The 16,508-nt window shown below is 43.1% G+C and overlaps 1 protein-coding gene across 1 annotated transcript; it reads left to right on the top strand.

The window, feature by feature from the left end:
• Nucleotides 1-11,559: 11,559 nt before the first annotated feature.
• Nucleotides 11,560-12,585, top strand: LOC309386757 (trace amine-associated receptor 5-like; the record flags this gene model as incomplete). The annotated part of the gene is made up of 1 exon (XM_081942504.1): nt 11,560-12,585. One exon carries the CDS (start codon nt 11,560-11,562, stop codon nt 12,583-12,585), a length of 1,026 nt encoding a protein of 341 aa, XP_081798630.1.
• Nucleotides 12,586-16,508: the final 3,923 nt, after the last annotated feature.

Here is a 16,508-nt window from a genome sequence, read left to right as displayed (position 1 = left end):
CCTCTAGTCTGACTTTAGGCGTTTTATGATCACTCGAGCAGAGTTAAGCAAGGGTTAAAAGCCTAAAAATTCCTGACATAGTTGAGGCAGCAGTTCTCCTGCCTCATAGTAGAGGGCACTTTTTTATAGGCTTTTTTAAACAGTTAAGCAGAGTCATCCACGGAAGCCAGGCAAAGAGCCATGCTATAGCACACACACACACTTTCCCCCAGCCTCTTTCTTTTGGAAGGCTAAGATCGGCTCCCCTCCGGCTTCTCGGTCTCTCCTCTCACCCCTGCCTGCCAGCAAGAGGTGAGTGGGTGGGCTTTATTGCATTCCAGGCATTTCCCACCCAGACAGCAGGATGCATTTGCAATGGTGGAGGAGTTTGGGGAAGGCAGCAGGGGAATGGGGGGATGGCAGAGGATCTGCTTTCAAGCCACTGGAAAAGATATCCAATCCAACTTGTGTGTGTGTGTGTGTGTTTGTTTGAGAGTGAGTGAGAGAGGGAAGGTGGTAGGAGAGATAGTCCAATCCAACTTCTGTGTGTGCGTGTATGTGTGTGTTTGAGAGAGGGGGAGGGAGGGAGAAACAAATGCTGTCATTTTAAATACGGGAGAGTCTGGAACCGAGAGAGTTCACTGTGCCACAGACATCCGGGTGTGAGTCTCTGGGCGTGAGATGGGGCCCAGGCAGACAGTTGGGCCTGCTGATTGTATACTTGGCTCCTCGCTATACATCAGCGGCCCTGCCTGAACTATTCGAGCTGATCACAGAGATGGCAGTTGAGACCCCCAAACTGCTAGTTATGGGGGATTTCAACTTGCCGTCGATGGGAGAAGCATCCGAGGTGGTCCGGGAGTTCATGGCTTCCATGACAGCCATGGACCTGACTCAATTAATTCAGGGCCCCACGCACGAGGGAGGCCACAAACTGGATCTTGTTTTTGTCTCTGGCCAGTGGACGAGTGATCTGGGAATAGGGGACTTAGTCATCACACCCCTGTCATGGTCAGATCACTCAGTTCTCCGGCTTGACTTCCCTGGCACTACCCCCCACCGTGTGGAGGCGGAACCAGAATGTCCTAGATGGTTCCGCCCCAGGCACCTGATGGATCCGGATAGGTTCCAGACGGAGCTTGGGCCACTTCCTGTCGACCTGACCCGTTCCCGGATGGAGGACCTGGTAGCCGCATGGAATAGTGCGGCCGCTGGGGCCTTAGACCGGGTTGCGCCTTTGCGGCCTCTCCTGTGGCAAAGATCCACCCTGGCCCCTTGGTTTACCGAGGAGCTGAGTGTGATGAAACGCCACAAGAGACGCCTAGAGAACAGATGGAGATCCTCTCGCTCCGAATCTGACCGAACACAGGTAAGAACCTATTTAAGGACATACCTTGTGGCATTGAGAGTGGCCAAACGTCGATATTGTGCCGCTCTCATTGCATCCGCAGACAACCGTCCTGCCGCCCTGTTTTGGGTGACCCGCTCCCTCCTGTCACAGAGGCCGCGGGAAGCCCCCTTGCAGGGCAGGGCAGAGGAATTTGGGGAATATCTGCAGGATAAAATAGCTCAGATACGGAGGGAATGGGTCTCCTTCAGTGATCCAGGGGAGACGTCCGAGGCCAGTCTTGAGAGACCATTCTGGGAGGAGTTTGACTCTGTTGCCACCAATGATTTGGACAGGTTGCGTGGGCGACTGCGAGCCACCACATGTTTATTGGACCCATGTCCCTCCTGGCTTGTACTGGCATCCTGGGAGGTTACCCGAGGCTGGCTCTTGGGACTAGTGAATGCTTCATTGAGCGAGGGGTTCCTACCAGCCGCCTTGAAAGAGGCAGTTGTGAGGCCCTTACTCAAGAAGCCTTCTCTGGACCCAACTGAGCTAGCTAATTATCGTCCTGTCTCCAACCTTCCCTTTCTAGCGAAGGTTGTAGAGAGTGTGGTTGCTATACAGTTCCCATGTCACCTGGAGGAAACTGATTATCTAGACCCGCGCCAGTCGGGCTTCCGACCCGGGCACAGCACATAGATGGCCTTAGTCGCGTTGGTAGATGATCTCTGGAGAGCCAGGGATAGGGGTTGTTCCTCTATCCTGGTTCTATTAGACCTCTCAGCGGCTTTCGATACCATCGACCATGGTATCCTACTGCGCCGGCTGGAGGGGCTGGGGGTAAGAGGCACCATTTTACGGTGGTTCTGCTCCTACCTCTCTGACCGGACGCAATGTGTGTTGGCAGGGGAGCAGAGGTCGACCCTAAGGTCGCTCACTTGTGGGGTGCCACAGGGGTTGGTCCTCTCGCCCCTCCTGTTCAACACATACATGAAACCGCTGGGTGAATCATCCGTGGTTTTGGGGTGGGATACCATCTGTACGCTGATGACACACAGCTGTACATCTCCACCCCGAACCACCCCAACGAGGCCGTTGATGTGATGTCCTGGTGTTTGGAAGCCGTACGGGTCTGGATGGGAGACAACAGACTTAAACTCAACCCCTCCAAGACGGAGTGGCTGTGGCTACCAGCCCCCCGGTTCAACCAGCTGATTCCATCGCTGGCCATCGGGGGCGAGCAACTGGCCCCTGTGGAGCGGGCGCGCAATTTGGGTGTCCTCCTAGATGCCCGGCTGTCTATGGATGACCATGTGGCAGCCGTGGCAAGGGGGGCGTTCCACCAAGTTCGCCTGGTGCGCCAATTGCGCCCCCTATTGGACCGGGATGCCCTTTGCACAGTCACTCATGCACTGGTGATGTCCCGTCTGGATTACTGTAATGCTCTCTACATGGGGCTTCCCTTGAGATGCACCCGGAGACTGCAGTTGGTCCAGAACGCGGCTGCGCGGGCAGTTATGGGGAGTACGAGGTACTCCCATGTGACACCTCTCCTGCGCGAGCTGCACTGGCTTCCTGTGGCCTTCTGGGTGCGTTTCAAGGTGTTGATCACCATCTTTAAAGCGCTCCATGGCACGGGACCTAGTTATTTGCGGGATCGTATCCTGCCCCATACATCCCTGCGACCAATTCGCTCTCACAGAGAGGGACTCCTCCAGGTGCCGTCCACTAAGCAATGCCAGAGGGCGTCGCCAAGGGGAAGGGCCTTCTCTGTGATGGGCCCAGCCCTCTGGAATGACCTCCCCCCCAACATTAGGACAACTACTGATCTCCGCTCCTTCCACACGAAACTCAAGACCCACCTGTTCCAACTAGCTGGCCTGGCTTAAATTACAACTACATTTTCTAATCCCCCCTGGACAATTTTAAATTTAAACTAACTGATTTTTTGGGTATTTTAATTGTTTTAAATTTTATTGTGTTGTTTTTAACTTATGATTATTTATTTATGAATTGTACAATGTTTTGACTACCTCCTCCTTGTTATTTATTTGTATATTGAGTTGTACGCTGCCCCAAGTCCCTTGGTGGAGAGGGTGCGGCCTATAAATTGAATGAATGAATGAATGAATGAATAAATAAATAAATAAATAAATAAATAAATAAATAAAAAAATCGGAACTGAGCATGCCTGGATGTGGAATTCTGGGAGTTGAAGTCCACAAGTCTAAAAATATTTGAAACCCACCACTGTGTCAGTGCCTCACCAGCCATAAACCTCACCACATGTCACTGGCATAAGCATATTCCTGTAGTAGTGAAAAAAGATAAGCCACCATTTGAATGCCTTATTGAATTAAAACATGATATGTCTGAAATTGTGGAGTGGAGGGGGGTTCAATAGCCTTGAAAAGTAGCTGTTAATAGCCAAGATACAGTTGGAAAAGAAAGAAATAAAAAAAAGAAAACCTCCAGTGAGTATACTGTGTTGTTTATTAACATGCTGCATTCATCATTAACCTCACAATAGCTCTGTCTTATTAAAATAATGGAGCTAAATCTTCTGGAAATTACTTTGGTTAAAAACTCTCAGAAAAAAGGAGCCTTATAGTGATTCAGCTAGAAATGTTTCAGAATTTAATTCACCCATTTTTTTAAGTGAAATGGGTTAAACCTTAGTTCCTGGATTAACACACAGTATGAATAATTGGTGCAGAATCATTTTAGGATTAGAAATGGAGTCTGTGCAGTTGATTTTATACACATATCTAATTTTCTTAACTCCACAATTTAACTTAAGAGGGTTTCTCTCCTAAACAATGGGATCTGCAGTTCATTTAGTGCAAATCATTTAGTAAGCTAGAGGTAGATTTTTATCATCCTTTGTCCACCCATACAACCCTTGGAAAGATGCAACATTAGTGTGATTTTAAACAAGGAGATCTCTGTTTAGGTACTGCTACCGTGATCATATTTTCTTGGAAAAAAATAAAGAACTGTAAGGGGGCAGATCTGAAAGAGGTTCAGTACAATACAAAAATAATGGTTGGTGCTTAAGACTGCTTTACAAAGGAAAATTCACGAGCAAAACCAAAAAAAAGAGAGAAATAATTCAATTAAAAAAATTAAATGATAGCTAGCTGAAATAAAGGACTGTCCTTTATAAAAAAAAAGGAGGTATGGTCACTGTATGTATTTATACAGTGAACCATTGCTCCCTATATTTAGCACAAGCTCTGATTATTGTTGATTGTGTTCTCTTTCCACAGAACCTCCTGTGTTCTTCTCTTCTGAATAACATACTTGTTTCCCAACAACACATTATGAATTCCAGCAATCTCTGGAGCCTGCAGGGAGATAAGAGCTTTGCATCATAAAAATATAAGATCTCCATTCAGATATGTGTGGATTTAGCCATGGTTCTCATCATGTGTGGCAATATTTATTTGGTTTTGCTTATGAAAATTATATGCCACCCATTTTGCCTAGAGAGGACTCTAGACAGCTTACAATCAATACAAGCAACAACATAAAAACATTAAAATGATAAACATTATTTAAATCAACTTACAAATTAACAAAGAGGGCAGGGTATAGTAGTGATCATCTCTGTCCTCCATTTCAAACAGCTGCAATCAATGTACTGATCTGTTCCATGGCCACCAAAGACTTTGGTAAACTTCTCAATAGTGTGGTTGGGGTGGTGGATTCCTATTGGTATTTAATAGATTAATAGAGTTGGAATGGACCTTGTAGGTCATCTAGTCCAACCTTTCTGCCCAAGCAGGAAACCCTACATCATTTCTGACAAATCGCAGTCCAGTCTCTTCTTGAACGCTTCCAATGATGATTGGAACTTCTGAAGGCAAGATGTTCCATTGGTTGATTGTTCCCTCCTTATTCCTTGGTTGAATCCCTACTTGATCAGTTTCCATCCATTACTCTTTGTCTGGCCTTCAGATGCTTTGGAAAATGGCTTGACCCCCTCATTTCTGTGGCAGCCCCTCAAATATTGGAACACTGCTACCATGTCTCCTCTGGTCCTTCTCTTCTTTGGAGAAAGAAGTGAGCTCCGGTTACTTGCCCCAGCTTCTGCCAACCTAGCAGTTTGAAAGCATGTAAAAATGCAAGTAGAAAAATATGGATCACTTTGGTGGGAAGGTAACAGCGCTTCGTGTGTTTAATCATGCTGACCACATGACCACGGAGACGTCTTTAGACAGCGCTGGCTCTTCGGCTTTGAAATGGAGATGAGCACCACCCCATAGAGTCAGGAACAACTAGCACATATGTGTGAGGGTAACCTTTACCTTTTCAATGGTAGCAACTGACCTCTGAAATATGTTCTTCCTTTATTCCTGGCAGTCAAAGGATACTTAGACTTTGTTGTGTACAAGATGTTTTTATCTCTATATTTTCTTTGCTATGAACAACATATACAGCCTATTTGTACCCAGCCCTCTGATAATTCACCTTCTTCCATTGTGTGTTATTATATCTTTTCCTTGTTTTCCTATTAATCGGGAATATGTTTTAATAAATCCAGAAATCAGGCACTTTCACTTCTTTTTTGTAAAATTCTGAACTATTTGACTTTATATAGTAGATCTGAGAGTTATGTAACCTGGGGCATTTCACTGTTTATTGCATACAATGTGAAACAGAAATATTATGTCAATATTCATAGTGTACACTGTTTACATTTTAGAATGGGAGGAACACGATGGAGAACTGCATGTTTTTCTACGGTTGTGGCCTGACTGGCCCCAACCAAATTATGAGATTTGAAGAACAAAATGTCTTCTACACATACAAACTTACTGGATGCTTAAAATGAAGAGCTAAGGTGTGTATAATATGCTTAATGACAATAACGACTTAAAAAACAATGAAGCTCAATCATGAATCTGTTGAGAAACCACTTAAATACCTCAGATACTTACGTACCTTCGATATTTCAATACAATGTATGATAACGTGCAATCATAGATACTTCAGTTATGCTAACTTTCTAAACCTGAGTCTTTTTCTTTTATTTGCTTAGAAAATTTTAAAAAGTGCCTCCAAAGGTGCAAATGTCACTTCTTAACATAAATAAGTAAGGTGGTGACAATATTGATGGACATCCATTATGAATGTAAAATATTTTTGTTAGGTATAAAACCAGAAAGTTATGATAAAAAGGACTATATATTTAATGCTACATGTATTGACACAGTGAGAATTGCATTTGCACAATATTGGAAAAATGAAAACACCCTATCATCTGAAAACATAATCCGAAAAAAATTAGACTGTGCAGAGATGGATAGATTGACATTGAAAATAAAAGATAAAGGTAATATAGAGTACTATTCAACATGGAATGGGTTTTATCAATGATTAGAGATAAGAGGTAGAAGTTGGATGAAGAAAGATTATTGTTAAACTTAAGGAAAATATGAATGTTGTCTGTAATTATAAGTTGTTTTTGTTGTTGTTGTTAACTGCAAAGTCGTGTCCAAACCATCGCAACCCCATGGACAACATTCCTCCAGGTCTTCCTGTCCTCTACCATCCTCTGGAGTCCATTTAAGCTCACGTCTACTGCTTCGGTGAATCCATCCAGCCACCTCATTCTCTGTTGTCCCTTTCTTCTTTTGCCCTCAATTTTTCCCAGCATTAGGCTCCTTCTCCAGTGAGTCCTTCGTTCTCATTAGGTGGCCAAAGTATTTTGTTAAGTCCTCGAAGCTACGACGCCATTGACTATCATTGCCGGCCCCTGATTCATTGAGACGTGAGCAGCCAACTGGCAGGAGAATGCAGCCATTCTATTGGTTCAGCGTCTGACAGCTCTAGTATAAAAAGGGCTGTCAGCTGTCAAATGTTGCTGTTTGCCGGGTCGAGGTTTGCCTTACATTTTTCCGTGTTATACTGTTAATAAAGGCTGTGTTAGCTTCAACCTGCCTTGCCTCAGTTCCTGCCTGCCTCTTTCTCCCTACAGAGTTTCCTCTCCAGGATCTTGCCTTCTAAAGAGCAGTCAGGGTTGATCTCCTCTAGGACTGACCTGTTTGATCGCCTTGCAGTCCAAGGGACTCACAGGAGTCTTCTCCAGCACCATAGTTCAAAGGCCTCAACTCTTTGGCACTGAGCCTTTCTTATGGCCCAACTTTCACAGCCATCCATTGCAACTGGGAAAACCATAGCCTTGACTGTACGCACTTTTGTTGGCAGGGTGATGTCTCTGCTTTTTATTATGCTATCTAGATTGGCTACAGCTTTCCTTCCCAGGAGCAAGCAATTAATATGATTATAAATAAGCTAATATAATTATAAATATTGCTATAATTATTATATGTATTACCTTTTTCATTATCAGGATATCTGTTATTTTTCCCTTTTGTTAACCAAAGTGCCTGGACAATACATTGTCTTCAAAATATTTATATATAAATTAAAGACTTGACTTAAAAAAAAGAATGTAAAATTGTAATGACTAGTAACCAATGGGAATTCTACTAGCAGAAGACAGATATATTTCAGAGGTGGGTTGCTACCGGTTTGCACCGGTTCGGCCAAACAGGTAGTGAATGTTGGCCTGGGTCACAGAATCGGCAGCGACCCAGGCTGGTCACACCTCCGAACCGGTTCCCTAGTTGCCGCTGCCGGCATGTTTGTTTGTTTTTTGTTCTTTTTAAATGTTCTGCGCATGCGCAGAACTATTTACAAGCAATGGTGCATGTGCGCAAAGCGTGCGTGCAATGAACCGGCAGCAACACCGGCAGCAACCCACCCCTGATATATTTGTACAATGAATTCACATTGTTGGACTAGGAGAAGAAAAACCCAGGTTTTAGTCCACCTTAGACACGGAAGCATAATTGGTGACTTTGGGGCAGCCATTTTCTCTCAGAGCAACGTATCTAAGATTGTTGTTTTAGGTAAAAACAAGAAGGCAGGGACGTGCGGTCAGGGGAGGCAGGGGAGGCAGAGCCTCACCGCTCTCATCCTGAAAATTAAAAAACAAAGGGAAAAGGGAAAAGGCGCTGAGGAGCCTTCTACACTCGTGGTCCGGGAATGGGACCACATGTGCAGGAGGCTCCTCTAGCCTCAGCCTCCCTCCTGCACATTCCCCGCCTTCCTGAGTCAACATGAAGGGGACAACAGCGGCTCGCGCTGATGATGTCACCAGCCTCACCAGCCATAAATCTCACCGCACGTCACTGCAAGAAGGACCATAGTGTATACTGTACCTCTTTGAGTTCCTATTGGAAAGAGAGGATATAACTTAACACAATAAATAAATATTTGTCCATTTAAGTCTCTTATTCCAGCAACTGCTAATATTAGCCTACTACCTATAATTTACTTATGTATTGGACTTTTATGTCATCCATCTCACTGATGCAGCTACTTTGGGCAGCTACGTCTGGGCTAAACAAATAGCAATCATAATGATGAGGTACTATCTAGGAATGATTGGAGTTGCAATCCAGCACAACTTAGAGGTAGGTGCCACTTTTACAGTAGATTTTATACGCTGTTTGTCTCTTATGTAGCAGCTCTGCAATCTTTAATGGAACAAGTCATTATGATACTTATTTTGTAGGATGCTATCATTCGTTAAGCAGCAAGGAATATGCTGGTCCATAAACCTCCATGCACTTCCGTGGACATTGCTGCTAAATGAACGTGTTGGAGACCACACCTTCCAATGTAATATTCACTAGAGAGGCCTATTATTCCAACTTGCTTATATAAGGCCTTACTTGATTTCCTATTCCTCAGATACACAATGAAGACAGACTTTGAAAATTAATGCAGTGGATTCTATCAGGTAAGCTCTTTTTTCCCCTTTGTTATTTACATATTTCACTTCCAAACCAAGAAAGCGCAGGTTCTTTTTTTCTTTTGTTGCAGTTGTAAAAAAAATAGCCTTTAGGTTTATTGGAATAACACACTGAGTTCATTTTAATGTATATTCAGCCTTGAAGCTGAAAAGATGTTTGATTTGAAAACAGACATCTCCTAACATACCTATCAATTGTGTATTCCCTTTATTCAGCTTTACTTCCGCCTGTCCACATTTCCAAATCGGTATAGACACTATTTATATTGCAGAATTCTTTATCCCAGCTTATTTGTTTTGTAAAGTAAAAGTTTAATTATTAAACAGTACATCAGCACATCAGCTAAAGAATAATTGCATTGTAATTGTTCCCTGCAAGCTGGTTTTCTATTTATATTTTTGATGCAACTGAAAATGAAGGAAGGTGTATTTGAAAGGAAAAAGAGACAGAGGAAGAAATACAATTTTTTCATCAGGGAGCGGACCAGAATCTCCCCCCTCCCCTCATCTATGTATTTGCACTATTTTAACAACTCTTTGTTTTTTCATTCATATTATAATCCATTATTATCTTTTGTTTGGAAAAAGAACCCACTTTCCAGTGATACAAAAAAAATACGAGATTAAGCAACAAAAAAAATCATTTAGCAAATGCACAATCATATGCTACTCATGCATATGTACTCTGGCTCAGAGAGCCTCTAATTTCAATACGACTTATTTATTTTGAAAAACCGAGCTGCTCTCTTCCGTCTTTCTCCATTTTTGTGTGGTTTTTTTAAAAAATTACTTATTTGTCCATCTAGAAAAATGAAGATATTGGGCATGAATGCATTTATGAAGCCTCCCAGAAGTCTTCTTTAAGCTACAGGAAAGGAAAAAGCAGACGCACTCCACCCACTTACCCATCCTGGCAAGCACTTTGGTAAGGTTGGGAAGAGAATAATGAAGAGAGAATCATAAACTTGGTACTTGGTGGAAGAGAAGATGACAAGAAAACGTTGTAGGTAGGAAACCTGGAGATGGCAGAAATTATTAGAGAGATACATTAGAATACCGAGAAATATATACCATTCAGGGTAGGTAATTTGTTAGTGAAGGGCTCTTCAGTCACAGATTCATAGGTAAGGGTGGAAAGAATATATTTTACTTGCTGATCTGGACAAACAGATGTTTCCTTTCTCTTTCTGCTGTTAATCTGGGGCCAGATTAGTTGAGAGAGAGAAGAGTAATTCAAGTAATAGTGAGTGACCCCACCTTGTCTGAGATCATCCACAAATACAAATACCCTCCTGCCTTACATTCCTCATAGGGAATCGAGTTGTAACTCTTGTAGCATCTGTCTTTGTTCCTTCATCTCCAAGGATTTGACCAAAGCACTCTGAACAAATCCTTCTTTGGCATTCCTGTGCACATTGTCACACTCTATAAAAATAAAAATAAAATTCATTTTTTAACAAGGAGATCTGATAATCCTTTTAAATTCCCCTTTGCCTCTTACAGTATTCCCTTGTATAGGAGTCCCCAAAATGCATCTTAATTCTCCCTTCTCTTTCTCTTACTGGGCAGAACCCTTCAATATAGATATATCTAGTTGTTTCAAAGCTCTGTTACAAATTAAATGGGGGGAAACCCTTCCTTACTTTTATTAAGATCTTGTCTCAAAAGCTGAATAGGTAAATTTGTGTACAACCTCCAACTGCCATAGCAATAGCCCTTAGCTTATATACCGCCCCAAAGTGCTTTACAGCACTCTCTGGGCAGTTTACAATGTCAGATTATTGCCCCCAACAATCTATGTCCTCATTTTATGCATCTCGAAAGGATGGAAAGCTGAGTCAACCTTGAGCCGGTCAGGATCGAACTCTTGGCAGTCAGCAGAGTTAGCATGCAATACTGCATTCTAACCACTGTGCCACCACGGTTGTCTCATCTAGCTGGCAAAACTGAATTCACTGTCTCAATACGGTAATCACAGAAATGAAAAATGGAAAGGAAGGAACAAATATACAAACCTTTTCATTCATATATATATATATATATATATATATATATATATATATATATATATATATATATATATATATATATATATATATATATATATATATGTAAAGGATATAACAGATGCGCATATTGATTGATGGCAAAGATAAAAACTAAGAATGATTCCACAGTGACAAATCAAGAAAGAGGAGAGCTGAATAATGTTGAACCAATGGGATTATATCAGATGAAATGATGACACATATTTCACTTAGTGCCTTAGGCTACAATAGCGATCTTTCAACTTCTGACTCATATTGTTTCCCAGTGTTGGGGATCAAATTCTCTGCCTTGTGATTCACATAACCCCCCCCCTTTTTTTTAATTGCAGAACATTTGCTGCAGCAGAAAGAAATTTAACGCAGTAGGAAGCCAAATGAGCTCCACAGCAGAAGAAACTACACCAGTCCCACTGTGCTTTATGATGAATGGATCCTGCTCAAGAACCCTCCATCCGTTTGGAGTCCAGTTAGCCATTTACGTGGTCTGTGCTATTGGTGTGTTAGTTACCATTATGGGGAATCTCTTGGTGGTGATTTCCATCTTCCACTTCAAAGCACTTCACACTCCTACTAACTTCTTGCTACTTTCTCTTGCCCTGGCAGATCTCCTCCTGGGCTTAACTGTCCTTCCCTTCAGCACAATCCGCTCTGTGGAGAGCTGCTGGTATTTTGGAGATGACTTTTGCCGGCTGCACACTTTTCTGGACACTGTCTTTTGCTTAACTTCCATATTCCACCTCTGTTTTATCTCTGTCGACCGTCACTCTGCCATCTGTGATCCTTTGCTCTATCCCATCAAGTTCACCCTACGGGTTGCTTGCATCTACATAGCCCTGGGGTGGGGTGTCCCTGTGGTTTACACGTCCATCTTCCTTTACAGCAAAGGAATTGAGGAAGAGTTAGGGCAGTTTTTGCAAGACTTGCCCTGCCTTGGGAGTTGTCAGCTGCTGTACAACAAACTCTGGGGCTGGATCAACTTCCCGGTCTTCTTTTTTCCCTGCCTCATCATGATAGGGTTATACATCAAAATATTTATAGTGGCAACTAGACAAGCTAAACAGATCAGGAACATGAACAAGAAGCCCAGAGGGAACAAACATCAAACAGGAGCTGCAAAAAGAGAAAGGAAGGCAGCAAAAACCTTAGGTATCGCCGTAGGAATCTACCTCCTTTGCTGGTTGCCATTTACCATAGACACTATGGTAGATAGCCTGCTGGATTTCATTACCCCTTCTGTTGTGTTTGATGTTCTTATTTGGTTTGCTTACTTTAATTCTGCCTGTAACCCCTTGATTTATGTGTTTTCCTATCGTTGGTTCAGGAAAGCTGTGAAGCTCATTTTAACATGCCAGGCCTTCTCTACAAGAACATCTGCAATTGATCTATATCAAGAGGAATAATCTATGGTTGGGAGGGCAAATATGGTTGAGGGGGGGAGTAGAAAATAGCATTCACACCCACCTTGCAATTAAAGCACATGCAACTGAAGGTCAACGAAGCAATTTTGATATCAAGAGATGAAAAAAATCTTCCTCTTCCTGACAATCAAATAACAATAATGAATTAAATAGCTCATCATTTTCTGCTCTTTCATGACCCACGCCAAATAATCACCTTCTTGGATAGGTGCTTTAATTAATTAATTAATTAATTAGTTAGTTAGTTAATTTGCTGCCCATTGCACCACATTTTTTTCTGGAGAGTAGTGCTAAAATCCACTGTCAAAGGATTCCAACTTGATTCCATTATTTTCAAGACAACCTAATGGGCTATTATTCATTTCTTTTTCTTTCTACATTTATTACAAGAATGATTTTGTTTTAGTAATGAAATGAGATCAGCCCAAAGGTGCTTTTTCAAGAGGCAACTGGACTTTCTTGTTTTACTTTGAAGACGTTTCACTTCTCATCCAAAAAGCTGAAGAAGCTTCTTGGATGAGAAGCAAAATGTCTTCAAGGAAAAAACAGAAAGTCCAATTGTCTCTTGTAAAAGTACCTTTGGGACAACCATGACCTGGATGACTGAGAATCTCCATAGACAAATGGGGTCAGCATTGTCCAGGCCTACAGGTAGCCATTCATTTCAACCAGAGTGAAAATAGGGTTGAAAGCTCATACAGGTTAATCAGGAAAAATAGGAACCAGAGATTAATTGTAGAAGGCAATTTTACTTGGTGACATCAATAAATCAAAGTTCATTTGCTTTTAAAATTTAAAATAATACATCCATATTTCAACTATAATAAGGAATAATAACAAAAAGACAATGGGAATATATTAAAAAAGAAATGTTCTTTGTGAAAGATGTTATATGTGGTTGCATGTTCAAAACGTAATCATCACTACTTATTTATTAGAAAATATTTCCCCCATGTTTGATCGTGTACTGCTTGCAAATAAGAAACACAAATGAATCTCTCTGGAAAAAAAATTTGATGTGAAAAAAATATGTAAATATCAATAATCTGTTCAGTATCTTTGAGCTTCAATTAGCAATAAAAGCTGAGTTCTCTTGATCAACGGCAAGATGTGTCTTGTCTCTTTTTTGTTGGTATCAAATTTGTTTGTTTGAGAGAGAGTTTGTTTGAGTGAGAGAGGGAAGGGGGTAGGAAAGGCAAGGAGGGCAGCCCGCCTTACCCGGCCGGAGGGGCGTTGCCTCCAGCTCCAGTCCGGCCTGCGGCACTTGCAGCCCCCGCCAGCTCCTTCAGGGACTCCCAGGCTTGGCGCCGGAGAGCCGCCGCGAGAGAGGCTGGCCAGGTTGCCCGGGCGGTGGCAGAGGTTCCCTTTGTTCTTTCGGGCGGGGGAAGTGGGGGGGAGAGGCTTCCTCCGCTCCATCCGTGTCCCACCTGTGCTGCCCTCGCCCGACAAGCACGCCCCGATGCTGCGCAGCTCTGGCAGGGGGTGCTTTGGACGAATCCCGGGGCAGAGGGCGGCAGGGAGGCCGGGCTGGACTCTTCATGGGGTGGCTGGCCTCCCCCGAGTCGGACCGGCCTTGGGTGACCCCAATCGAAGGGCTCGGGTGCCGAGGGCGCGGTCGGGGGAGCCGGGCCGGCACCGCTTGGCTCTTCTCTATGGAGCGAAAGGCGGGTTGCAGCAGGTGGATGCTCAGAGCCCCAGGAGCCCTTCCGCTGAGCACGGCGCTCCCTCACAGCTCCCCTCACCCCATCTGGCAGGCACCCCCAGCCCGGGAAGCAGCTGAGCTGGAGAGTCCTGTCTGGCAGTTTGGCTTCCAGAGTGGGTGGTGCGGGTGCCGGTGGTCTCCTCCGGGCTTCCGCCTTCCCAAAGCGCATCCCTGTTTTTGCGGAAAGCAAAAGAATGGAGAATAAACAGGGAAGCTTCAGGTATGAAATGAGGCCATGGAAGAGAGTTTTGCCCTTTGCTGGTGAACGTGGCCTCATTTCACACCTGAAGCTTCCCCGTTTCTTCTCCATTCTTTTGCTTTCTGCAAAAACAGGGATGTGCTTTGGGAAGGCGGGAGCTCGGAGGAGTCCACTGGCGCCCGCACCGCCTGCTCTGGAAGCCGAACTTGCGCCCATCCTGGAGGGATCCTACCCCGGGCTGGCTTTCAGAGACATGAAAGGCTCTTTCCTCAGGCGGGCATCTTTTCCAGGCTGTGGAATTCTGGGAGTTGAAGTCCACAAGTCTAAAAAAATTGCTGCCTCAGCAGCCATAAACCTCACCGCACGTCACTGATTGACTGTGGAAAATCTGTGTTACACATGGGTTAAAACACTGGACGGAAAACAAATACTCACTTACTATAAATGAATTGTCCTTCCATTGATGTTGTGGAGGGCTTAATCGATATTACTCTGTGTGTGTTCAAGTTAACTTGATGGTTGAGATTTTTGTTGTATTTATATTTATTTCAACTCTCTCTCCCTTCTTCCCTCTCCCTTCCCTCTCCCTTTATGTTTTAAATTTTTCTCTACTTTTTTGTATATGCCTATTGTTCTCCTTCTTTATGTTTATATATTAAAAGCAATTAAAAGAGATAAAAATGTGTAATCTACAAAGTTTTAAAAAACCGGAATAAATCACACATTCTTTTAACTGCACATGAAGAGGAAGTTTTGCCATCGGAAGTTGTGGGAGCTCCATCACTGGAGGCTTTTAAGAAGAGACTGAACAACCACTGCTCTGGAATGGTATAAGGTCTCCTGCTTGTACAAGAGTTGGACTAGAAGACCTCCAAGGTCCCTTCCAATTCTGTTATTCAGAGAAACACAGAATAGACTCAGGTAACATTTAAAACTTTGCTACCATCAGCTGAGGCACTGAAAAGGAGTTGGAAAATGTGAGAAGCAGCTTCTGAATGCTAAACCTATTGTTAACAACACAGCCTAACAAGAAATTCATAACCCGCTTAGAATAGTGTTAAAATATTAGACTAGGACAACATTGGGAAATAGGGAGATCTGCTCCAGAAACTTCAACGTATCTCACAGGCTTGTTGTAAGGTAACTTAAGCTCTTAGAAGAAAGGCAGGGTGGATATACTGTAAATCTAACAAACCAAAATCTAAAACAGATTGAATAAACAATACGTGTGTGTGTGTGTGTAAGTGCAGCACCCACAGACACTTGATCTTTGGACAGTATTAGCTAACTATGAAAATGATTTTTTGACACTGATATTTGGCTCTCCCTTGTGGCTGGACGACAGTTTGCATGTAATATCTACAGCTTGCTGAAATTATTTCATACTTTCTCTAAGCTTGTCATCTTCTCCCAATATATTACTTGCCAATTGTGTGCAGAAACATTTTATTCAAGATTCCATTCCCCCATACCATTAGGCAGAACCATTACTGGCTTTTCAGGACTCCCCACATAAAGGCTTCTTTTACAACCTGACAGGTTGTAAAGTTGTTGGTTGGTTTCAATAAGCTTAACTTGAATTAAAATAGCCCCATTGAAATCACTAGACCAAATCTTTTATTTTTGGACTGACGTTTTTATTGAATTAGCTAGCCAGTGTTTCACTCTGAAATAAATTGAAGCCTATTTTCTGTCTGGACCAGTGGTGGGTTCCGGATTGGGGCCTGGCATGCACTACATGAACACGAGCCACGACTGTGACAAGAAAGGTTGTAAAATGGGGCAAAACTCACTTAACAAGTGTCTCTCTTAGCAACAGAAATTTTGGGCTCAAGGGTGGTCATAACCCGAGGACTACCTGTATATAAAAGTAAAGATTTCCCTGTTAATCTGACCCTAGGGCATGGTGTTAATCTCTGTTTCTTGGCTGAGGGAGCCAGCATTAGCCGAAGACAATATCCATGGTCATGTGACCAGTATGACTATACACCAAACACCACACTG

This window comes from Natrix helvetica (genome assembly GCF_964273705.1).
Source record: "Natrix helvetica genome assembly, chromosome: 2".
Taxonomy (NCBI): Eukaryota; Metazoa; Chordata; class Lepidosauria; order Squamata; family Natricidae; genus Natrix; species Natrix helvetica.
This window is presented reverse-complemented; position numbering and strand designations above follow the sequence as displayed.